The sequence below is a fragment of the Pithys albifrons genome, chromosome 29 (assembly GCF_047495875.1).
Source record: "Pithys albifrons albifrons isolate INPA30051 chromosome 29, PitAlb_v1, whole genome shotgun sequence".
NCBI lineage: Eukaryota > Metazoa > Chordata > Aves > Passeriformes > Thamnophilidae > Pithys > Pithys albifrons.
In genome coordinates this window covers 3,189,695-3,208,379 of record NC_092486.1, presented here as the reverse complement: position 1 = coordinate 3,208,379, position 18,685 = coordinate 3,189,695, and the positions used below count along the sequence as shown (strand labels likewise).

Sequence of the window (18,685 nt, the reverse complement as noted above, 5' to 3'; positions counted from 1 at the left end):
AAGAATTTCTTTCTGCTCTCCAACTTCAATTTCCCCTGGCAGAGCTTGAGCCCATCGTGCCCCCTTGTCCTATTGCTGAGTGCCTGGGAGAAGAGACCAACCCCCAGCTGGCCAGAACGTCCCTTCAGGCAGTTCCAGACAGTGCTGAGGTCACCTCTGAGCCTCCTCTTCTCCAGGCTGAACAGACTAAACATTGATCCAACTGCTGGCCCTGCACAGACACCCCAACAATCCCACCGTGTCCAAACACTCTCCTTGAGCTCTGGCAGGGTTGAAGCCGTGACCACTTTCTCGGGAAACCTGTTCCAGTGCCAACCACCCTCTGGGGGAGGAACGTTCTCCTGACATCCCACCTCTGACACAGCTCCGTGGTTTTCTGATGAAATCCTGGGGAGGAAGGGAGCTGGTCCCACCCGCAATTCCCAAGGCACGGCGCTGATCCATGAGCCGGCTCCGATCCATGAGCCGGCTCCTGGTGCCATCTAGCCGCTCTCCCTGGGATAGCCCTGGGCGGCTGCCAGTGGAACTAATGAGGCTTAATTAAAGCAAGTAAAAGCCGTGACAGGCTGGCAGCAAGTGTCTCGAACCCCCGAGCGCGGTGTTTGCTTTGGGAGCGCTGCGCCTTCCAGGGAATAATCGCGCCCTTGTTGGGAATCGCGCCCGGGCAGCTCCTGCTCCCTCCGGGCTCGTGGCAAAGCCGGAGCCGAGGGGTCAGGGGAGCCAAAGCCAAGGGCAGCAGAGCCGGCTGTGTGTGCTTTGGCTGGGGAAGGGCCAGGCACGGGCCGAGGGCAGCGATTCCCTGGTGCGAGCAGGGAATTAACGAGCCGGCTCCGTGGGATGCGGGAATCAAAGCTGAGCTGCCTCCTCGTGTGTCCAGGCTGGGTGGCAAACCTTGTGCTGCTCTTTCCCACCCTGGCCAGGCTTCTCTCCATGGCAGGTCCCCATCCAAGCAGCTGTCATGGAGCCAGCACTCAAGGGAACAACTCAGGAAGGACATTCCTTGATCAAAGTTTCTGGAAGGACATTCCTTAATCAAATGAGCCCTTTTGAACAGGGTGGCTTTACCTACAAAGTTCTGTGTTCCAAGGCTGAACTGTGCCTCAGTAGGTCACAGCTGGCTCCTAATCCTGTGTTTTCCCCCCAAGAGGAGAGGGGAGAGTCTTGCAGAGCCACTGGTTTGTGAGTCTGGACTTCGAGTTTATAAGGAAACAACTCATGAAGGACATTCCTTGATCAAACAACATTTCTGGAAGGACATTCCTTAATCAAATCAGCCCTTTTGAACAGAGTGGCTTTACCCACCAAGTTCTGGGTTCCAAGGCTAAAGCAGGTCACAGCTGGCTCCTAATCCTGTGTTTTCCCCCCAAGAGGAGAGGAGAGAGTCTTGCAGAGCCACTGGTTTGTGAGTCTGGACTTGGAGCTTATGGGGAAACAACTCATGAAGGACATTCCTTGACCAAACAACATTTCTGGAAGGACATTCCTTAATCAAATCAGCCCTTTTGAACAGAGTGGCTTTACCCACCAAGTTCTGGGTTCCAAGGCTAAAGCAGGTCACAGCTGGCTTCTAATCCTGTGTTTTCCCCCCAAGGGGAGAGGGGAGAAACTTGCAGAGCCACTGGTTTGTGAGTCAGGACTTAATGGGGCAGGAAGAGCAGTGGTTTTAGGGGGCATTTCCTGCTCATTCCTCCAGAGCAGCCCCAGTTCTGCAGTACCACAACACCTCTGATGAGCACAATTAAAGGATTAATAATTGCCCCCAGTGATGCTCAGCATCCTCACTGGCTCTACTGAAAAAAGATGGTCTGAAACCGCTTTGTGTGAGACTTTCAGAAACAAAAAACTTTCAGATTTGTACAAGATTTTTTGGCGTGTGCTTTTTATCTCCTTTTTTTTTTTTCCTGTGGAGGAAATTTTGCAGCACCTGCAGCTGGGAGGGGCAGGTGGTTCAGGGTTGTGTCTGAGCTGTGACTCAGTGCCTGAGCAGTGATTTTAAGTGTCTTTTATTCAGAGATCACACCAAATTTTCATGCTAATTTGCACTGAAGACCCTCAAATCGCACTTGAATGTGGGATTTGAATTATTTTACCCCTTCAGTCCTGTAGTCTAATTCCCAAGGAACTCACCCTGTCCAGAGCTCGCAGGGGCAGAGACAGATCCCAGCTGTGTGAAATCCAGAGGGAATGAAGCACCAGAGGGAAGAGCAGCTGGATCTGTGAGCAGAGAGAGCTCCCATTCCCTCTGGCTTCTGGCAGCAAGTCCCAGCCTGGCCACGGCAGGGTTGGGATTCTGCAGCAGGCACAGGATCACCAGGAGGTGAAGAGGTGCTGAGAGAAGAGGAAGGTTTGCAGCAAAGCCATCCCAGCTCCTGGAGGTGAGTGCCAGCTCCTTGTGAGCAGGGAAAGGAGAGTGGGGTGGCAGGCAAGAGAGAAAATCCGAACGCCACGCTGTCAGCAGGAGACCTGCAAAGGAGGGAGAGCTTCCAGCCCTTTTCCTTGTGCTGGGTGTGAGAGCTGGACTGCAGCTGGTGCTTCTGAGATGTCAGCAGAGCAGTGAAAATGGGGTTTGGATGCTGATGGGGACTTGAGCAGCTGTGGAGCCTCTGCAGAGACTTGGAAAAAAGGAACCCATGGATGGGGTTTACTCCTTGGCAGGAGGAGATGGGCAGGACGTGATCAATGACACCAGCTGGGCAGAGGAAAGCAACTCCAAGCTGTCCTTCCATGTGGTGACAGCTGCCTTACTCATCCTCCTCATCCTCTCCACACTCCTGGGGAACACCCTGGTGTGTGTGGCCGTGGTCAAGTTCAGACACCTGCGCTCCAAGGTCACCAATTTCTTCATCATCTCCCTGGCAGTGTCTGACCTGTTTGTGGCTGTCCTGGTGATGCCCTGGAAGGCTGCCATGGATGTGTTGGAGTTCTGGCCCTTTGGGGCTTTCTGTGATGTCTGGGTGGCTTTTGACATCATGTGCTCCACAGCCTCCATCCTCAACCTGTGCATCATCAGCGTGGAGCGGTACTGGGCCGTTTCCAACCCCTTCTGCTACGAGAGGAGGATGACACAGCGCGTGGCCTTCGTCACGATCGGGGTGGCTTGGCTGCTGTCCCTCCTCATCTCCTTCATCCCCGTGCAGCTGGAGTGGCACAAGGACCGTGAGCTCCTCAGCCAACAGCAGCCAGGCTTTAATGTCTCCAGGCAGGAGGAGAGCTGTGATTCCAGGCTCAGCAGGACTTACGCCGTGTCCTCCTCTCTCATCAGCTTCTACATCCCCGTTGCCATCATGCTGGTGACCTACACCCGCATCTTCCGCATCGCCCGCCGGCAGATCCGCAGGATCTCCTCCCTGGAGAGGGTGGTGGGACACGCCCAGAGCCCCCTGGAAGCCTCCCTGAGGAACTCCTTCAAGAAGGAGATCAAAGTCCTCAAGACCCTCTCCATCATCATGGGTGTCTTTGTCTGCTGCTGGCTGCCCTTCTTCGTGCTCAACTGCCTGGTGCCCTTCTGTGGGCCTGACCTCCACGAGCCAGGACAGCTCCCCTGTGTCAGCCAGACGGTCTTCAACACCTTTGTCTGGCTTGGGTGGGCCAACTCTTCCCTCAATCCCATCATCTACGCCTTCAACGCGGATTTCCGGAGAGCTTTTGCCGCCCTGCTGGGCTGTGGCTGCCCCAGCAATGCCGTGGAGTCGGTGAACCTCAGCAATGACCTGGTGTCCTACCACCAGGACACTCTCCAGAGGGAGCTGGGGACCCTCAGCTACCCCCAGCTTCTCCCCCACGCTGTTCTGCAGCTGGAAAACAACGAGGGCTCCTTGGAGAAGGTTGCCCAGGTCTCCTCACCCTCTCAGGACTCCTCCTCTGCAGGGATGCCTGTGGGGGGTGGCACAGACATCTCGGTGGTGAAGGTTCCACCTCTCCCCAGCAACGCCTTCCACTGAGACCTGGGGAAGGGAGAAGGGTGGTGGGGTGGCCTCTGGAAGCTGGGACATTATTGCCATTGTCTGTTTACTGAGGAGCTTGAGGGTGATGTGGGTGTTTTGCAGGGGAAGATAAAGGGATGTGGCTGGAGTAGGGCGATGTCTTGTCTGACTTTGCGTCCAAATTGGAAACATCAGCAGCTCCTCGGAGCCGGGACAGAACGGGAGGGGCCGGGACAGGGGCCGGGACAGGAGCCGGGACAGAGTGGGAGGAGACGGAACAGGAGCTGGGATAGAGCGGGAGGAGGCGGGATAGAGAGAGGGAGGAGCCGGGATAGGAGCCGGGATAGAGCGGGAGGAGACGGAACAGGAGCTGGGATAGAGCGGGAGGAGGCGGGATAGAGAGAGGGAGGAGGCGGGATAGAGAGAGGGAGGAGCCGGGATAGGAGCCGGGATAGAGCGGGAGGAGCCGGGGCCGTGCGGGAGGAGCCGGGATAGAGCGGGAGAAGCCGGGATAGAGAGGGAGGAGCCGGGACACAGCGGGAGGAGCCGGGACAGGAGCCGGGATAGAGCGGGAGGAGCCGGGACACAGCGGGAGGAGCCGGGACACAGCGGGAGGAGCCGGGACAGAGAGGGAGGAGTCGGGATAGAGAGGGAGGAGCCGGGATAGAGCGGGAGGAGCCGGGACACAGCGGGAGGGGCCAGGACCGTGCGGGAGGAGCCGGGACAGAGAGGGAGGAGCCGAGATAGAGCGGGAGGAGCCGGGACAGAACAGGAGGAGCCGGTGTAGGCGCAGGCGCCGCTCCCGCATCCGCGGCTCCGGCCGGGCCTGGCGGTGAGAGCGGCGGGGACAGCCCGGGCTGGGGGGGCTGGAGCCGGGGGGCGATTGGGGAGTGCGGGGATGGGGGGTCCGAGGGATGTGGGGTGCGGGGATGGGGGGCATGGAGGGAAGGAACGGGGGGATAGGGGAGGAAATGGGGAGATGTGGGGCGGGAGGCGGCACGTGGCGCTGGGGAAAGGGGGGACAGCGGGTGGTAATGGGGATGCGGGGGGGAAAAGAGGGGTGCGGAGAGCAGGGTGGGGGGCTGGGGGTGCACAGGGGGTTTGGGGGGTGCACAGGAGTTTTGGGGGGGTGCACAAGGGTTTTAGGAGGTGCACAGAGCAGCAGCAGTAGGTGCTGGGAGTGCACGGGAGGTTTGGGGGGTGCTGGGGGTGCACAGGGGGTTTTGGGGGGTGCACAAAGCAGCAGGATGCGGTGCTGGGGGTGCACAGGGAGTTTGGGGGGTGCACAGAGAATCAGCAGGAGGTGCTGGGGGTGCACAAGGATTTTGGGGGGTGCCCAGGAGTTTTGGGGGATGCACAGGGGGTTTGGGGGGTGCACAGAGCAGCAGGATGGGGTTTTGGGGGGTGTACAAGGGTTTTGGGGGCCCCTGGGGGTGCACAGGGAAGAGAGAGGGGTGCACAGAGCAAGATGGGGTGCCCAGGGGTTTTGGGGGGTGCCCAGGAGTTTTGGGGGGATGCACACGGGTTTTGGGGGTGCACAGAGCAGGAGGGGCTGCTGGGGGTGAACAGGGGATTTGGGACGTGCTGGGGGTGCCCAGGAGTTTCGGGGGGTGCCCAGAGGTTTTGGGGGTGCACAGAGCAGCAGGATAGGCTGCTGGGGGTGCACAGGAGTTTTGGGGGTGCACAGAGCAGGATGGGGTGCTGGGGGTGCCCAGGAGTTTTTGGGGATGCCCAGGGCTTTTGGGGGTGCACGAGATCACAAAGGTCCAGGGGCTGCACAGGGTGGGTGGGATTCGGGGCTGCAGGTGGGTAAGAGGGTAGGTGAGGTTTGCAGGGGGTGCTGGGCACCCATGGGGGGCATTGTGGCTGCCCCTCCACGTGCCCCTGTCCCCTCCCTGTGCCCCCACAGGGCTGTCCCTGCTGCCACCCTGGCCCTGCACTCCATGGACGGCGTGTTCCTGTCTCCCAACGAGGATGAGTTCGTGGGCAGGATCACTGAGGAGCTGGAGCACTTCCTGGCCCAGGGGCAGCACCACAGGTGGGTGCATGGCCAGGGCAGGGGGGGCAGAGGGGGCTTTGTGTGCCCTTTGTGTGTCCTGCCCCCCTCCCTGCCACCAGGGGCAGTCCCTGGGTGGTGGCACGTGGCACTCTGGGAGCAGCGACACGTTGTGACTTTTGTCTCATGTTCTGCATTTTCTGGGGTGAACGTGGCAGCATTTGGAGCTTGGCATTGAGGTTTGGCTGCCTTGGAGCTTCCCCATGTGCCAGGGACCTGTGTGGCATCTGCCTTGTGCCCTCCTCTGTTCACATTCCTTCAGGCAGAGCTGTTCATAGAACCATAGAATGGATTGGGTTGGAAAAGACCTCCGAGATCATCAAGTCCATTCAGTGATTCTGTGAACATATTTACATTTTCTTGGGATTCTTCCTGAGTTCAGCTGCTTTAATTAATCCCAGTGCTGAACCCCAAACCACTGAGTGTAACAGCCCAGGGACCTCAGGAGTGGGATGGCACATGGGCCAGGCACCAAAACTCTGGGAAAACTGCCCTTTTTTGGGGGATAAACACCCCACTCTGAGCTCAGAGCCAGCCCTGGGGATGTTCCCATCCAGCACATGTGGATCCCAACAGCTGTTTTAGGATTTATCTAATCATAGAATGATAGAATGGATTGGGTTGGAAAAGCCCTCCGAGATCATCAAGTCCAACCCTTGATCCAACCCCACTGGGATCACTCTGGCACTCTGTGTCCTGGGCTGGTGATCACAGTGGGGTTGGATCAAGACCTGGTGGATTCTCCCTCAGTGCCACATCCATAGAATCACAGAATGGATTGGGTTGGAAAAGCCCTCTGAGATCATCAAGTCCAACCCTTGGTCCAACTCCAGTCCCTTTACCAGATCATGGCACTCAGTGCCACGGCCAAGCTCAGGTTCAAACCCTCCAGGGATGGGGAATCCACCCCCTCTCTGGGCAGCCCATTCCAATCCCTGAGCACTCTCTCTGCAAAGAATTTCTTTCTGCTCTCCAACTTCAATTTCCCCTGGCAGAGCTTGAGCCCATCGTGCCCCCTTGTCCTATTGCTGAGTGCCTGGGAGAAGAGACCAACCCCCAGCTGGCCACAACTTCCCTTCAGGGAGTTCCAGACAGTGCTGAGGTCACTGGTGGCTTTTACACCAGTCTCCACTCACCCTGGATTTAACCTGGACCTATTCCCTGATCCAGTGACCTTTGAAGCCCTTGAAATGTCCAGAAAGAAGTTGTTGGGCAGGATCAGGGGTGGGATTGCTGGATCAGCTCCCAGCCTGCTTGCAGTGACCTTAAATATTTGTTTCACTGCTTTTGTTTTCTAAACATTTGGCAGAGAAATTACCTGGGCAGTTGTCAAACTCTTGGGAAGGAAACTGGCGTTGGACAAACACTCTGAATGGCCTGACATTGAGCGAGTTGTTTATTTACCCATTCAGGGTTTGGTTCTGCAGGCTCAGAGTGGGAGGGGTGAGGCCGTTCTGCTGGTGCTTCCCAGCCTTTCCCCCATGGATTGAGGCAGGAATGAGACTCTCAGACCAGGACCCTGCCAGGATCACCATTCCCAGCTGCCCCACACTCCAGGGATTTGGACTCTTCATCCAATCCTGCTTGGCTTTTGGGCTCCCATTTAAACCCTGGACTGGCAATAACTTGGGAAAGACATTAAAATTCTTCTTCATTCCCATATTTTTCCTTCCTGTGAGTTGCTGATGCTCTGACCCCTCTGCTTTTCCAGAGTGCTGCTGTTCCCCCCTCTCATTCCCATAATTTTCCTTCCTGTGAGTTGCTGATGCCCTGACCCCTCTGCTTTTCCAGAGTGCTGCTGTTCCCCCCCCCCATTCCCATAATTTTCCTTTCTGTGAGTTGCTGATGCCCTGACCCCTCTGCTTTTCCAGAGTGCTGCTGTTCCCCCCCCCCATTCCCATAATTTTCCTTTCTGTGAGTTGCTGATGCTCTGACCCCCCTGGTTTTCCAGAGTGCTGCTGTTCCCCCCCCTCTCCAGTCGCCTCCGGTACCTGATCCATCGGACGGTGGAAAACATGGACTTGCTGAGCAGCTTCTCGGTGGGGGAAGGATGGAGGAGGAGGACGGTCATCTGTCACTCAGCTGTCAGGTGAGGGGGGTCAGGGTGGTCCTGCTGCTCCTGTGGCATTGTGGAAGCTTCCAGGAATCATGGAAACTTGGAATGGTTTGGGTTGGAAGGGGCCTTAAAGCCCAGCCAGTTCCCACCCCCTGCAATGGGCAGGGACACCTTCCCCTAGTCCAGGTTTCTCCAGCCTGGTCTTGGACATTTCCAGGGATGGGGCATCCTCTGGGAAATCCATTCCAGCCCCTCCTCACCCTCACAGGGAGGAATTCCTTCCCAGTATCCCTCTGGCAGTGGGAAGCTATTCCTTGTGTCCTGTTAGTCCATCCCTTATCCCAAGTCACTCTCCAGCTCTTGGAGCCCCTTTAGGCCCTGGAAGGGGCTCTGAGGTCTCCCTGGAGCCTTCCCTTCTCCAGGTGAACCTCCCCAACAATCCCAGGCTGACTCCAGAACAGAGGGACAGCCCTTGGATGAAGCACAAAATTCCCGTGGTGTTTCTCCAACAGCATCTTCCAGTCCTTAAGGAACCAAAGGCATTTCCCCCTCTGTTCTTGGATGCTTTTCCTCCTTCCCTCTTGCTCACACCACACCCCCTGGGTGTTGTTCCTGCTTCTCCTGCTCACATCTCACCATTCCCTTTGCTCCCAGGTTGCCCAACGAGACCAGCGACCCAAAACCGGGCCCGAACCCTCCCCGTGCCCAGCGCCCCGCACAGCCCTGGGGCAGGGGGGGCAGAGGGGCACGGCCCAGGCACAGTGGGGACATCCATGGGGACACCTCCAGGGCCTGTGTGGGCTCTGGCAGGATCACCAGGCCCCCCAGGAGGAGGCCAGACAAAGCCCTGTACGTGCCCAAGGGGGGCAGGAAGAAGGCGAACTGGAGGGAGCGCGACAGCCCCGGAGAAGCCGGTGGGGATGTGGCTCAAGGAGAGGAAATCTGGCCTAGGAATTCCATCAGGGACATCCAGGAGGAGCTGGGCAAGTCTGAAGGTGGCCCAGGGGGTGTCTCTGGGGCTCTTGATAAGCCTGGTGAGGAGGGTGTTCCAGGCAAAGCCAAGGCTGACCCCAACGCTGAGCGTCCTCCGTGCGGTACAGACATCCCAGGGAACAGCAGCAATTCCTGGGAGCAGGAAAGTCAGGATAAAGACTGTTCTGATCCCCTTTCTCCTGAGCACAACAGACACCCACCTGAAGCAGAAGAGCAAGGTCTGAGCTGTGACAATGCTGTGACAGCAGAAGGGAACCAACTCCTACGAGATGAAGAGCAAACCAGGCAGGATGCTGGAGAGTCGGAGAGTGGGAAAACTTCCTCCTCCCCCTTGGAAAATGGTGGCAGCAGCTGCTGCACAAACCCAGCTCTGGCCAAGTCCCTGGGGCTGGAAAAGCAAGATAAGAGCTGTGCTGCTGCCAGGAGCCTGCAGAGCAGCAGAAATGTGGCCCCACCTGAAGAGCAGGGCACGGGCTCTGTGAATTCCTCCACACTGGAAAGCCAAAATCAGGAGTGCCCAAACGCTGCCCAGGTGGAGCAGAACCCTCTGGAAGCTCAGAATGAGCCTCTGGCTCCACCTGAGCTGGTTGGTGGTGGTGGCCCATCAGCTGCTGAGGAGCAGAGGCAGCACTGGGGGGATGTTCCCGGGCAGAGCCGTGGTGGGAAGGTGGAGGTGGAGGAAGAAGAGGACAAGGATGTGGCTGATCTGCTGTGGAGGGAACTGAATCTGCCTGCAGGGGACAGGGAGGAGAAGGAGACCAGCCTGGAGGACGAGTGCCCTGCAGAGCTCCTGGCAGAGGTACAGCCTGGCCACGGGGAGCAAATTTGGGAAAACTGGTGGGAGGAACATCCTGGGGGAGGAAGGACAAAACCTGGGTGAGGGTTGGGCCTTGCAGGGAGAACTTGTGAGATCAGCTCAGTTGGTTAAACTTGGTTGTAATAACACCAAGGTCAGGGGTTCAATCCCCTGTGTGGGTCACTGACTGAAGAGTTGGACTCGATGATCCTTGTGGGTCCTTCCAACTCAGAACAGTCTGGGATTCTGAGAAGGAAGGGAGGGAGAGAAGGTTGTGAGTCCTGAGTATCTTCATGGGGGAAAGAGAAGGAAGGGAGAGAGAGAAGGTTGTGAGTCCTGAATATCTTCATGGGGGAAAAAGAAGGAAGGGAGGGAGAGAAGGTTGCGTGTCCTGAGTATGTTCATGGGAGGAAGAGACCCTGAGATCAGCTCAGTTGGTTAAAACTTGGCTGCAATAACACCAAGGTCAGGGGTTCAATCCCCTCTGTGGGTCATTGACTGAAGAGTTGGACTCGATGGTCCTTGGGGGTCCTTCCAACTCAGAACAGTCTGGGATTCTGAGAAGGATGGGAGGGAGAGAAGGTTGTGAGTCCTGAATGTCTTCATGGGAGGAAGAGACCCTGAGATCAGCTCAGTTGGTTAAATTTGGTTGCAATAACACCAAGGTCAGGGGTTCAATCCCCTGTGTGGGTCACTGACTTCAGAGTTGGACTCGATGATCCTTGGGGGTCCCTCCAACTCAGAACAGTCTGGGATTCTGTTGAATTGTAATTTCTGGGGTCTCCTCAGATCGTGGGGAACCTGACAGTGAAGGACATCAGCGTGGAGAGGGTCAGTGTGGACTGTGCTGGGTATGGCCAGAGCCAGGTCAGCGACGGCGACTTGGGCCACGTCACCGAGATCTACGACTTCCCCTCATCCCTGAAAACGGAGGATCTGCTGGAAATGTTCTCAGATTTCCAGTGAGTACCCCCTGGGCACGGAGGGAGCAGCATCCAGGCTGGGATGGGCAGCAAAAAGGGGGTTAATCCCGAGGTTTAGTTTCATCTTGTGCTGTTTCTGTGCCCTGAAATGGGATTTAAAGCACAACTGGTTCTTCAGGGCTCTGTCACTCACTCACCATCCAGGCTCCTTCTGCTTCAGCCAAACTCAAGGGGGTTTCAGGAGCTCCTTCCTCTGTTTCCAAACTCTTCAAGGTGATTTGAGGAGCTCCTTCCTCTGTTTCCAAACTCTTTAAGGTGAAAAAGGAGCTTCTTTCTGTTTCCAAACTCTTTAAGGTGATTTTGGGAGCTCCTTCCTCTGTTGCCAAACTCTTTAAGGTGAAAAAGGAGCTTCTTCCTCTGTTGCCAAACTCTTCAAGGTGATTTGAGGAGCTTCTTTCTCTGTTTCCAAACACTTCAAGGGGGTTTTAGGAGCTTCAGCCTCTGTTTCCAAACTCTTCAAGGAGGTTTTAGGAGCTTCTTCCTCTATTGCCAAACTCTTTAAGGTGAAAAAGGAGCTTCTTCCTTTGTTGCCAAACTCTTCAAGGTGATTTGAGGAGTTTCATTTGTTGCCAAACTCCTCAAGGGGGTTTTAGGAGCTCCTTCCTCTGTTGCCAAACTCCTCAAGGGGGTTTGAGGAGCTTCTTCCTCTGTTGCCAAACTCTTCAAGGGGGTTTTAGGAGCTTCTTTCTCTGTTTCCAAATTCTTCAAGGTGAAAAAGGAGCTCCTTCCTCTATTGCCAAACTCTTCAAGGTGATTTGAGGAGCTTCTTCCTTTCATTTCCTGCTCCCCAACTCCCTTTTCCCACCGATTTTAGTAGATTTTCACATCCCTCTCTTCACCCTGAGCTTTGCAAACCACTTTTATTGATCATTTCCTCTTTATTTTTGTGTCTGAGCAGTCAGGGGGGGTTTCAAAGCACTTCACAAATGACAAACAACCTTTTTGTGCTGCAAAACAGTCTCTGAAATTGAGGCTGATTTTGGCCAAGGGTTTTTTTTCTTTTAGAGGAAAAAGAGAGTTTTGGGGCCAGCTGAGTTTTGTGGCCTTGAAAGGGGCACATTTAATATTCTCTGTCCATAATTTTCTTTCCCTCATTTAAAATAGAAATAATTCTTTCAAAAGCACCAGCTGGCTACGTAAAAATAAATCAAATGAATCCTAAATATTAAAATCCTAAGCTAAATAAATAAAATAAAATCACTAAATATTCCTAGTAACTCCAGGGGGGGGGCTCTGATGCCTTTTATTGTGGGTTTATTTGAATTTTAATTAATATTCTCTTTGTCTTTCAGTGAGAGTGGTTTCAAAATCCAGTGGGTGGATGATACTCATGCCCTGGGAATTTTCTCCAGCTCATCCACAGGTATTTTGGGTGGTATTTGGGAGACCCCCAGAGCTGTTGGGGTGTCCCTGCCCAGTGCCCTGTGCTGGTTTTGGGGTGTCTGTGGAATTCTGGGCTCTGTTACCAGAGGCACTCACAGCTCATCCCATTTTTTTTCCTGTTTTCTTCCACCTGGGAGGGATTTTGGGGCTGGAAATGCTGTGGTGGTGCCTGGAAATTCTGCCTTGCCAGAGCAGCAGGTTTTTAATTACCCTGGAGAATAATCAGGAGACTTTTTGTACAATGTGCTGCATTCCTGGAAATTAATTTATTTTCCAGTTGTTTTTTTTTTCTTCCTGTAATTGGATAAAATTCCTGCAAACCTTCAGTGACATCCCAGAGACCTCAGGAGTGTGGACAATAATCAGGACACTTTTTGTACAATGTGCTGCACTCCTGGAAATTAATTTATTTTCCAGTTGTTTTTTTTTTCTTCCTGTAATTGGATAAAATTCCTGCAAACCTTCAGTGACATCCCAGAGACCTCAGGAGTGTGGACAATAATCAGGACACTTTTTGTACAATGTGCTGCACTCCTGGAAATTAATTTATTTTCCAGTTGTTTTTTTTTTTCTTCCTGTAATTGGATAAAATTCCTGCAAACCTTCAATGACATCCCAGAGACCTCAGGAGTGGGATGGCACATGGGCCAGGCACCAAAATTCTGGGAAAACTGCCCTTTTTTTTGGGGATAAACACCCCACTCTGAGCTCACAGCCAGCCCTGGGGATGTTCCCATTCAGCACATGTGGATCCCAACAGCTGTTTTAGGATTTATCTAATCATAGAATGATAGAATGGATTGGGTTGGAAAAGCCCTCCAAGATCATCAAGTCCAACCCTTGATCCAACCCCACCGTGGGGTTTGGATCAAGACGTGGTGGATTCTCACTCAGTGCCACATCCTTAGAATGACAGAATGGATTGGGTTGGAAAAGCCCCCTGAGATCATCAAGTCCAACCCTTGATCCAACCCCACTGGGATCACTCTGGCACTCTGTGCCCTGGGCTGGTGATCACAGTAGGGTTGGATCAAGACGTGGATTCTCCCTCAGTGCCACATCCACAGAATCACAGAATGGATTGGGTTGGAAAAGCCCTCTGAGATCATCAAGTCCAAGCCTTGGTCCAACTCCAGTCCCTTTACCAGATCATGGCACTCAGTGCCACGGCCAAGCTCAGGTTCAAACCCTCCAGGGATGGGGAATCCACCCCCTCTCTGGGCAGCCCATTCCAATCCCTGAGCACTCTCTCTGCAAAGAATTTCTTTCTGCTCTCCAACTTCAATTTCCCCTGGCAGAGCTTGAGCCCATCGTGCCCCCTTGTCCTATTGCTGAGTGCCTGGGAGAAGAGACCAACCCCCAGCTGGCCACAACTTCCCTTCAGGCAGTTCCAGACAGTGCTGAGGTCACCTCTGAGCCTCCTCTTCTCCAGGCTGAACACCCCCAGCTCCCTCAGCCTCTCCCCACAGCACTTGTGCTCCAGTCCCTTCTCCAGCCTCGTTGCTCTTCTCAGTTGGGTTGGAAGAGACCTCTGAGATCATCAAATCCAACCCTTGATCCAACCCCACTGGGATCACCATGACTTGATCCAACCCCACTGTGATCACCAGCCCAGGGCACAGAGTGCCAGAGTGATCCCAGTGGGGTTGGATCAAGGGTTGGACTTGATGACCTCAGAGGTCTCTTCCAACCCAATCCATTCTGTGATTCTGTGGATGTGGCACTGACGGAGAATCCACCATGGCTTGATCCAACCTCACTGTGATCACCAGCCCAGGGCACAGAGTGCCCTGGGCTGGTGATCACAGTGGGGTTGGATCAAGACATGTTGGATTCTCTGTCCCTGGAGGTGTTTAAGAGGACATTCAGTGTCACAGCCAGTCCCTTCTCCAGCCTCGTTGCTCTTCTCACTTGGGTTGGAAGAGACCTCTGAGATCATCAAATCCAACCCTTGATCCAACCCCACTGGGATCACTCTGGCACTCCGTGCCCTGGGCTGGTGATCCCAGTGGGGTTGGATCAAGACATGTTGGATTCTCTGTCCCTGGAGGTGTTTCAGAGGACACTCAGTGCCACATCCAGTCCCTTCTCCAGCCTGAACCACCCCCAGCTCCCCAAAGGGTTGGACTTGCTGATCTCAGAGTTCTTTTCCACCCCATTCCATGATTCTATGAACACATTTACATTTTCTTGGGGTTCTTCCTGAATTCATCACTCCCAGTGCTGAACCCCAAACCACTGAGTGTTTCCTGCTGTGGATTTTGGGGGTTCATTCCATCAATCCTTGGGGGTTTCCTTGCAGCCTCCCAAGCCCTGGGCAGACGTTACCCCTGTCTGAAGCTTCGCCCCCTGGTCCACGCCTCGAGACAGTCCAAGCTGCGAGCGCTGCAGCGCCCAAGTGAGTCCAGACTCCAATTATTGGCATATTAATTGGCATTTTAATTGGCATTTTAGTGTCGTGTTTGGGCATTTTTGTTGTTTTTCTTGTTTTTTGTTTTCTGTCATTTTTCTGTCATTTTTGGTGTACTTTTTATTGGCATTTTAATCAGCATTTGAATGTGTTTTTGTCGTATTTTTCTGTCATTTTTCTGTCATTTTTCTGTCATTTTTCTCTCCTTTTCCTCTCCTTTTCCTCTCCTTTTCTCTCTCCTTTTCCTCTCCTTTTCCTCTCCTTTTCCTCTCCTTTTCCTCTCCTTTTCCTCTCCTTTTCCTCTCCTTTTCCTCTCCTTTTCCTCTCCTTTTCCTCTCCTTTTCCTCTCACTTTTCCTCTCACTTTTCCTCTCACTTTTCCTCTCACTTTTCCTCTCACTTTTCCTCTCACTTTTCCTCTCACTTTTCCTCTCACTTTTCCTCTCACTTTTCCTCTCACTTTTCCTCTCACTTTTCCTCTCACTTTTCCTCTCACTTTTCCTCTCACTTTTCCTCTCTTTTTCCTCTCTTTTTCCTCTCTTTTTCCTCTCTTTTTCCTCTCTTTTTCCCTCTCATTTTTCCCTCTCATTTTTCCCTCTCATTTTTCCCTCTCATTTTTCCCTCTCATTTTTCCCTCTCATTTTTCCCTCTCATTTTTCCCTCTCATTTTCCCTCTCATTTTTCCTCTCATTTTTCCCTCTCTTTTTTCCCTCTCTTTTTTCCCTCTCTTTTTTCCCTCTCTTTTTTCCTCTCTTTTTTCCTCTCTTTTTCCCTCTCTTTTTCCCTCTCTTTTTCCCTCTCTTTTTCCCTCTCTTTTTCCCTCTCTTTTTCCCTCTCTTTTTCCCTCTCTTTTTCCCTCTCTTTTTCCCTCTCTTTTTCCCTCTCTTTTTCCCTCTCTTTTTCCCTCTCTTTTTCCCTCTCTTTTTCCCTCTCTTTTTCCCTCTCTTTTTCCCTCTCTTTTTCCCTCTCACTTTTCCTCTCACTTTTCCTCTCACTTTTCTCTCACTTTTCCTCTCACTTTTCCTCTCACTTTTCCTCTCACTTTTCCTCTCACTTTTCCTCTCACTTTTCCTCTCACTTTTCCTCTCACTTTTCCTCTCACTTTTCCTCTCACTTTTCCTCTCACTTTTCCTCTCACTTTTCCTCTCACTTTTCCTCTCACTTTTCCTCTCACTTTTCCTCTCACTTTTCCTCTCACTTTTCCTCTCACTTTTCCTCTCACTTTTCCTCTCACTTTTCCTCTCACTTTTCCTCTCACTTTTTCCTCTCACTTTTCCTCTCACTTTTCCTCTCACTTTTCCTCTCACTTTCCTCTCACTTTCCTCTCACTTTTCCTCTCACTTTTCCTCTCACTTTCCTCATCACTTTTCCTCTCACTTTTCCTCTCTCTTTTCCTCTCACTTTTCTCTCACTTTTCCTCTCACTTTTCCTCTCACTTTTCCTCTCTCTTTTCCTCTCACTTTTCCCTCTCTCTTTTCTCTCTTTTCTCTCTCTTTTCCTCCTCTCTTTTTTCTCTCTTTTTTCTCTTTTTTCTCTCTTTTTTTCTCTCTTTTTTCTCTCTATTTTTCTCATCTCTTTTTTCTCTCTTTTTTTTCTCTCTTTTTTCTCTCTTTTTTTCTCTCTTTTTTCTCTCTTTTTTCCTCTCTTTTTTCTCTCTTCTTTCTCTCTTCTTTCCTCTCTTCTTTCCTCTCTTCTTTCCATCTCTTCTTTCCTCTCTTCTTTCCTCTCTTCTTTCCTCTCTTCTTTCCTCTCTTCTTTCCTCTCTTCTTTCCTCTCTTCTTTCCTCTCTTCTTTCCTCTCTTCTTTCCTCTCTTCTTTCCTCTCTTCTTCCTCTCTTCTTTCCTCTCTTCTTTCCTCTCTTCTTTCTCTCTTCTTTCCTCTCGTTTTTGTGTCATATTTTCGTGTCATTTTTGTCATTTTTCTGTCATTTTTTGTTTGCAATTTTTATTGTCATTTTAATGTTTTTGTGCCCTTTTTGTGCCCTTTTTGTGCCAGTTTTGTGCCATTTTTGTGTTATTTTTATTGGCATTTTAATTGTCTTTTAATGTCCTGTTTTTGTTTCGTGTTTTTGTGTCATTTTTGTTGCAATTTTTGTTGTAATTTTAATTGTAATTTTTTTGTGTCGTATTTTCGTGTCATTTTTATGTCTAAAAAAGGGGAATAATTTCTAAAAATAGGAAATAATGTCAAAAAAAGAAATGATTTCTAAAAAAGGGAAATAATTTCTTAAAAAGGGAAATAATTTCTAAAAAAGGGAAATAATTTCTTAAAAAGGGAAATAATTTCTAAAAAAGGGAAATAATTTCTAAAAAAAGGAAATAATTTCTAAAAAAAGGAAATAATTTCTATAAAAGGAAATAATTTCTAAAAAAGGGAAATAATTTCTATAAAAGGAAATAATTTCTAAAAAAGGAAATAATTTCTAAAAAAGGAAATAATTTCTATAAAAGGAAATAATTTCTAAAAAAGGGAAATAATTTCTATAAAAGGAAATAATGTCTAAAAAAGGAAATAATGTCTATAAAAAAGGGAAATAATCTCTAAAAAAAGGAAATAATGTCTAAAAAAATGAAATAATGTCTATAAAAAAGGGAAATAATCTCTAAAAAAAGGAAATAATTTCTAAAAAAGGGAAATAATCTCTAAAAAAAGGAAATAATGTCTATAAAGAAGGGAAATAATTTCCATAGAAGGAAATTCCCTTTCTTGGCACTGCAGGAGCTGGGCTGGGGCTCTTTAATTGAGCCAAAATTCCCCTTTAATCTCCTTTTTTTTTTTTTGTGTTATTTTTCTCTTTTTTTTTTTTTATTTTGGACCTTCTCAGGGCCAGGCTGGAAATCCCTTTCAACAAACCCCAATTTCTTGTCGTGGTTGGAATAATTTTATTCAATATCAGGTGAAGGAAAAACAAAAAAAAAACCTGCTGAGAAGCTGAGCCTTTATTACCTTTTATTTTAATGATTTAATTACCTTTAAAATCAGGTTGTGATCAGTTGTGATCTTAAGAAACACCAATAAAGAAATGCCAGGAAATGCCTTTTTAGCAGCAACTCAGAATGTCCAACTCCTTTTCCTCCCCCTTGGAAAAATTCCAATTTTATTTCCACTCTCCCAGTCACAACTTCCTGAGCTTTGGAAAACTTGTGGATTCAAAGGAAACACCCCCCCCCCAAAAAAAATTCGATTTATTTGAGGTTTTAGAAACTCCTCCTGGGGAAGATTCTTTCAAAAAGAAATATTTTGAAAAGAAATTTCTGGAAGAAAAAATTAGTTCTAAAAGAAATGAAGTTTCTAAAAGGAAATGAAATTTGAAAAAGAAATGAAATTTCTAAAATAAATGAGATTTGAAAAAGAAATGAAATTCCCAAAAGAAATGAAATTTTCAAAAGAAATGAAATTTCCAAAAAAAAATTTCCAAAAAAAATTCCAAAAAAAAATTCCAAAAGAAATGAAAATTCCAAAGAAATGAAAATTCCAAATGAAATAAAATTCCAAAATACATTCCAAAAAAAAAAAAGGCCAAAAGAAATGAAATTCCCAAAAGAAATGAAATTTCAAAAAAAAAAATCCAAAATAAATTCCAAAAAAAAAAAAAAGGCCAAAAGAAATGAAATTTCCAAGAAATGAAATTTCAAAAAAAAAAATCCCCAAAATAAATTCCAAAAAAAAAAAAAGGCCAAAAGAAATGAAATTTCCAAAAGAAATGAAATTTCAAAAAAAAAAATCCAAAATAAATTCCAAAAAAAAAAAAAAGGCCAAAAGAAATGAAATTTCCAAAAGTAAATGAAATTTCAAAAAAAAAAAAATCCAAAATAAATTCCAAAAGAAATGAAATAAAAAAGAAATTCCAAAAGAAATTCCAAAAAAAAATTCCAAAAGAAATTCCAAAAAAGAAATGAAATTTCCAAAAGAAATGAAATTTCCAAAAGAAATGAAATTAAAAATAAATGAAATTAAAAAAAAAAATCCAAAATAAATTCCCAAAAAAAAAGGCCAAAAGAAATGAGATTCCCAAAAGAAATGAAATTTCAAAAAAAAAAATCCAAAATAAATTCCAAAAGAAATGAAATTCCCAAAAGAAATAAG

The 18,685-nt window shown here is 49.6% G+C and overlaps 2 protein-coding genes across 2 annotated transcripts; both read left to right on the top strand.

Moving 5' to 3' along the window:
• Positions 1 to 2,630: 2,630 nt before the first annotated feature.
• On the top strand, positions 2,631 to 3,941 carry LOC139683642 (D(1) dopamine receptor-like). Its single transcript, XM_071578960.1, has one exon. It carries the CDS (start codon positions 2,631 to 2,633, stop codon positions 3,939 to 3,941), a length of 1,311 nt encoding a protein of 436 aa, XP_071435061.1.
• Positions 3,942 to 4,653: 712 nt separating this feature from the next.
• Positions 4,654 to 17,869, top strand: R3HCC1 (R3H domain and coiled-coil containing 1). Its single transcript, XM_071579243.1, has 8 exons — positions 4,654 to 4,755; positions 5,833 to 5,961; positions 7,931 to 8,068; positions 8,690 to 9,827; positions 10,614 to 10,786; positions 12,100 to 12,170; positions 14,493 to 14,588; positions 17,424 to 17,869. The coding sequence occupies exons 2-8, from the start codon at positions 5,867 to 5,869 to the stop codon at positions 17,477 to 17,479; spliced, it is 1,767 nt and encodes a 588-aa protein (XP_071435344.1). The 5' UTR covers positions 4,654 to 4,755; positions 5,833 to 5,866; the 3' UTR covers positions 17,480 to 17,869.
• The last annotated feature ends 816 nt before the right edge of the window (positions 17,870 to 18,685 follow it).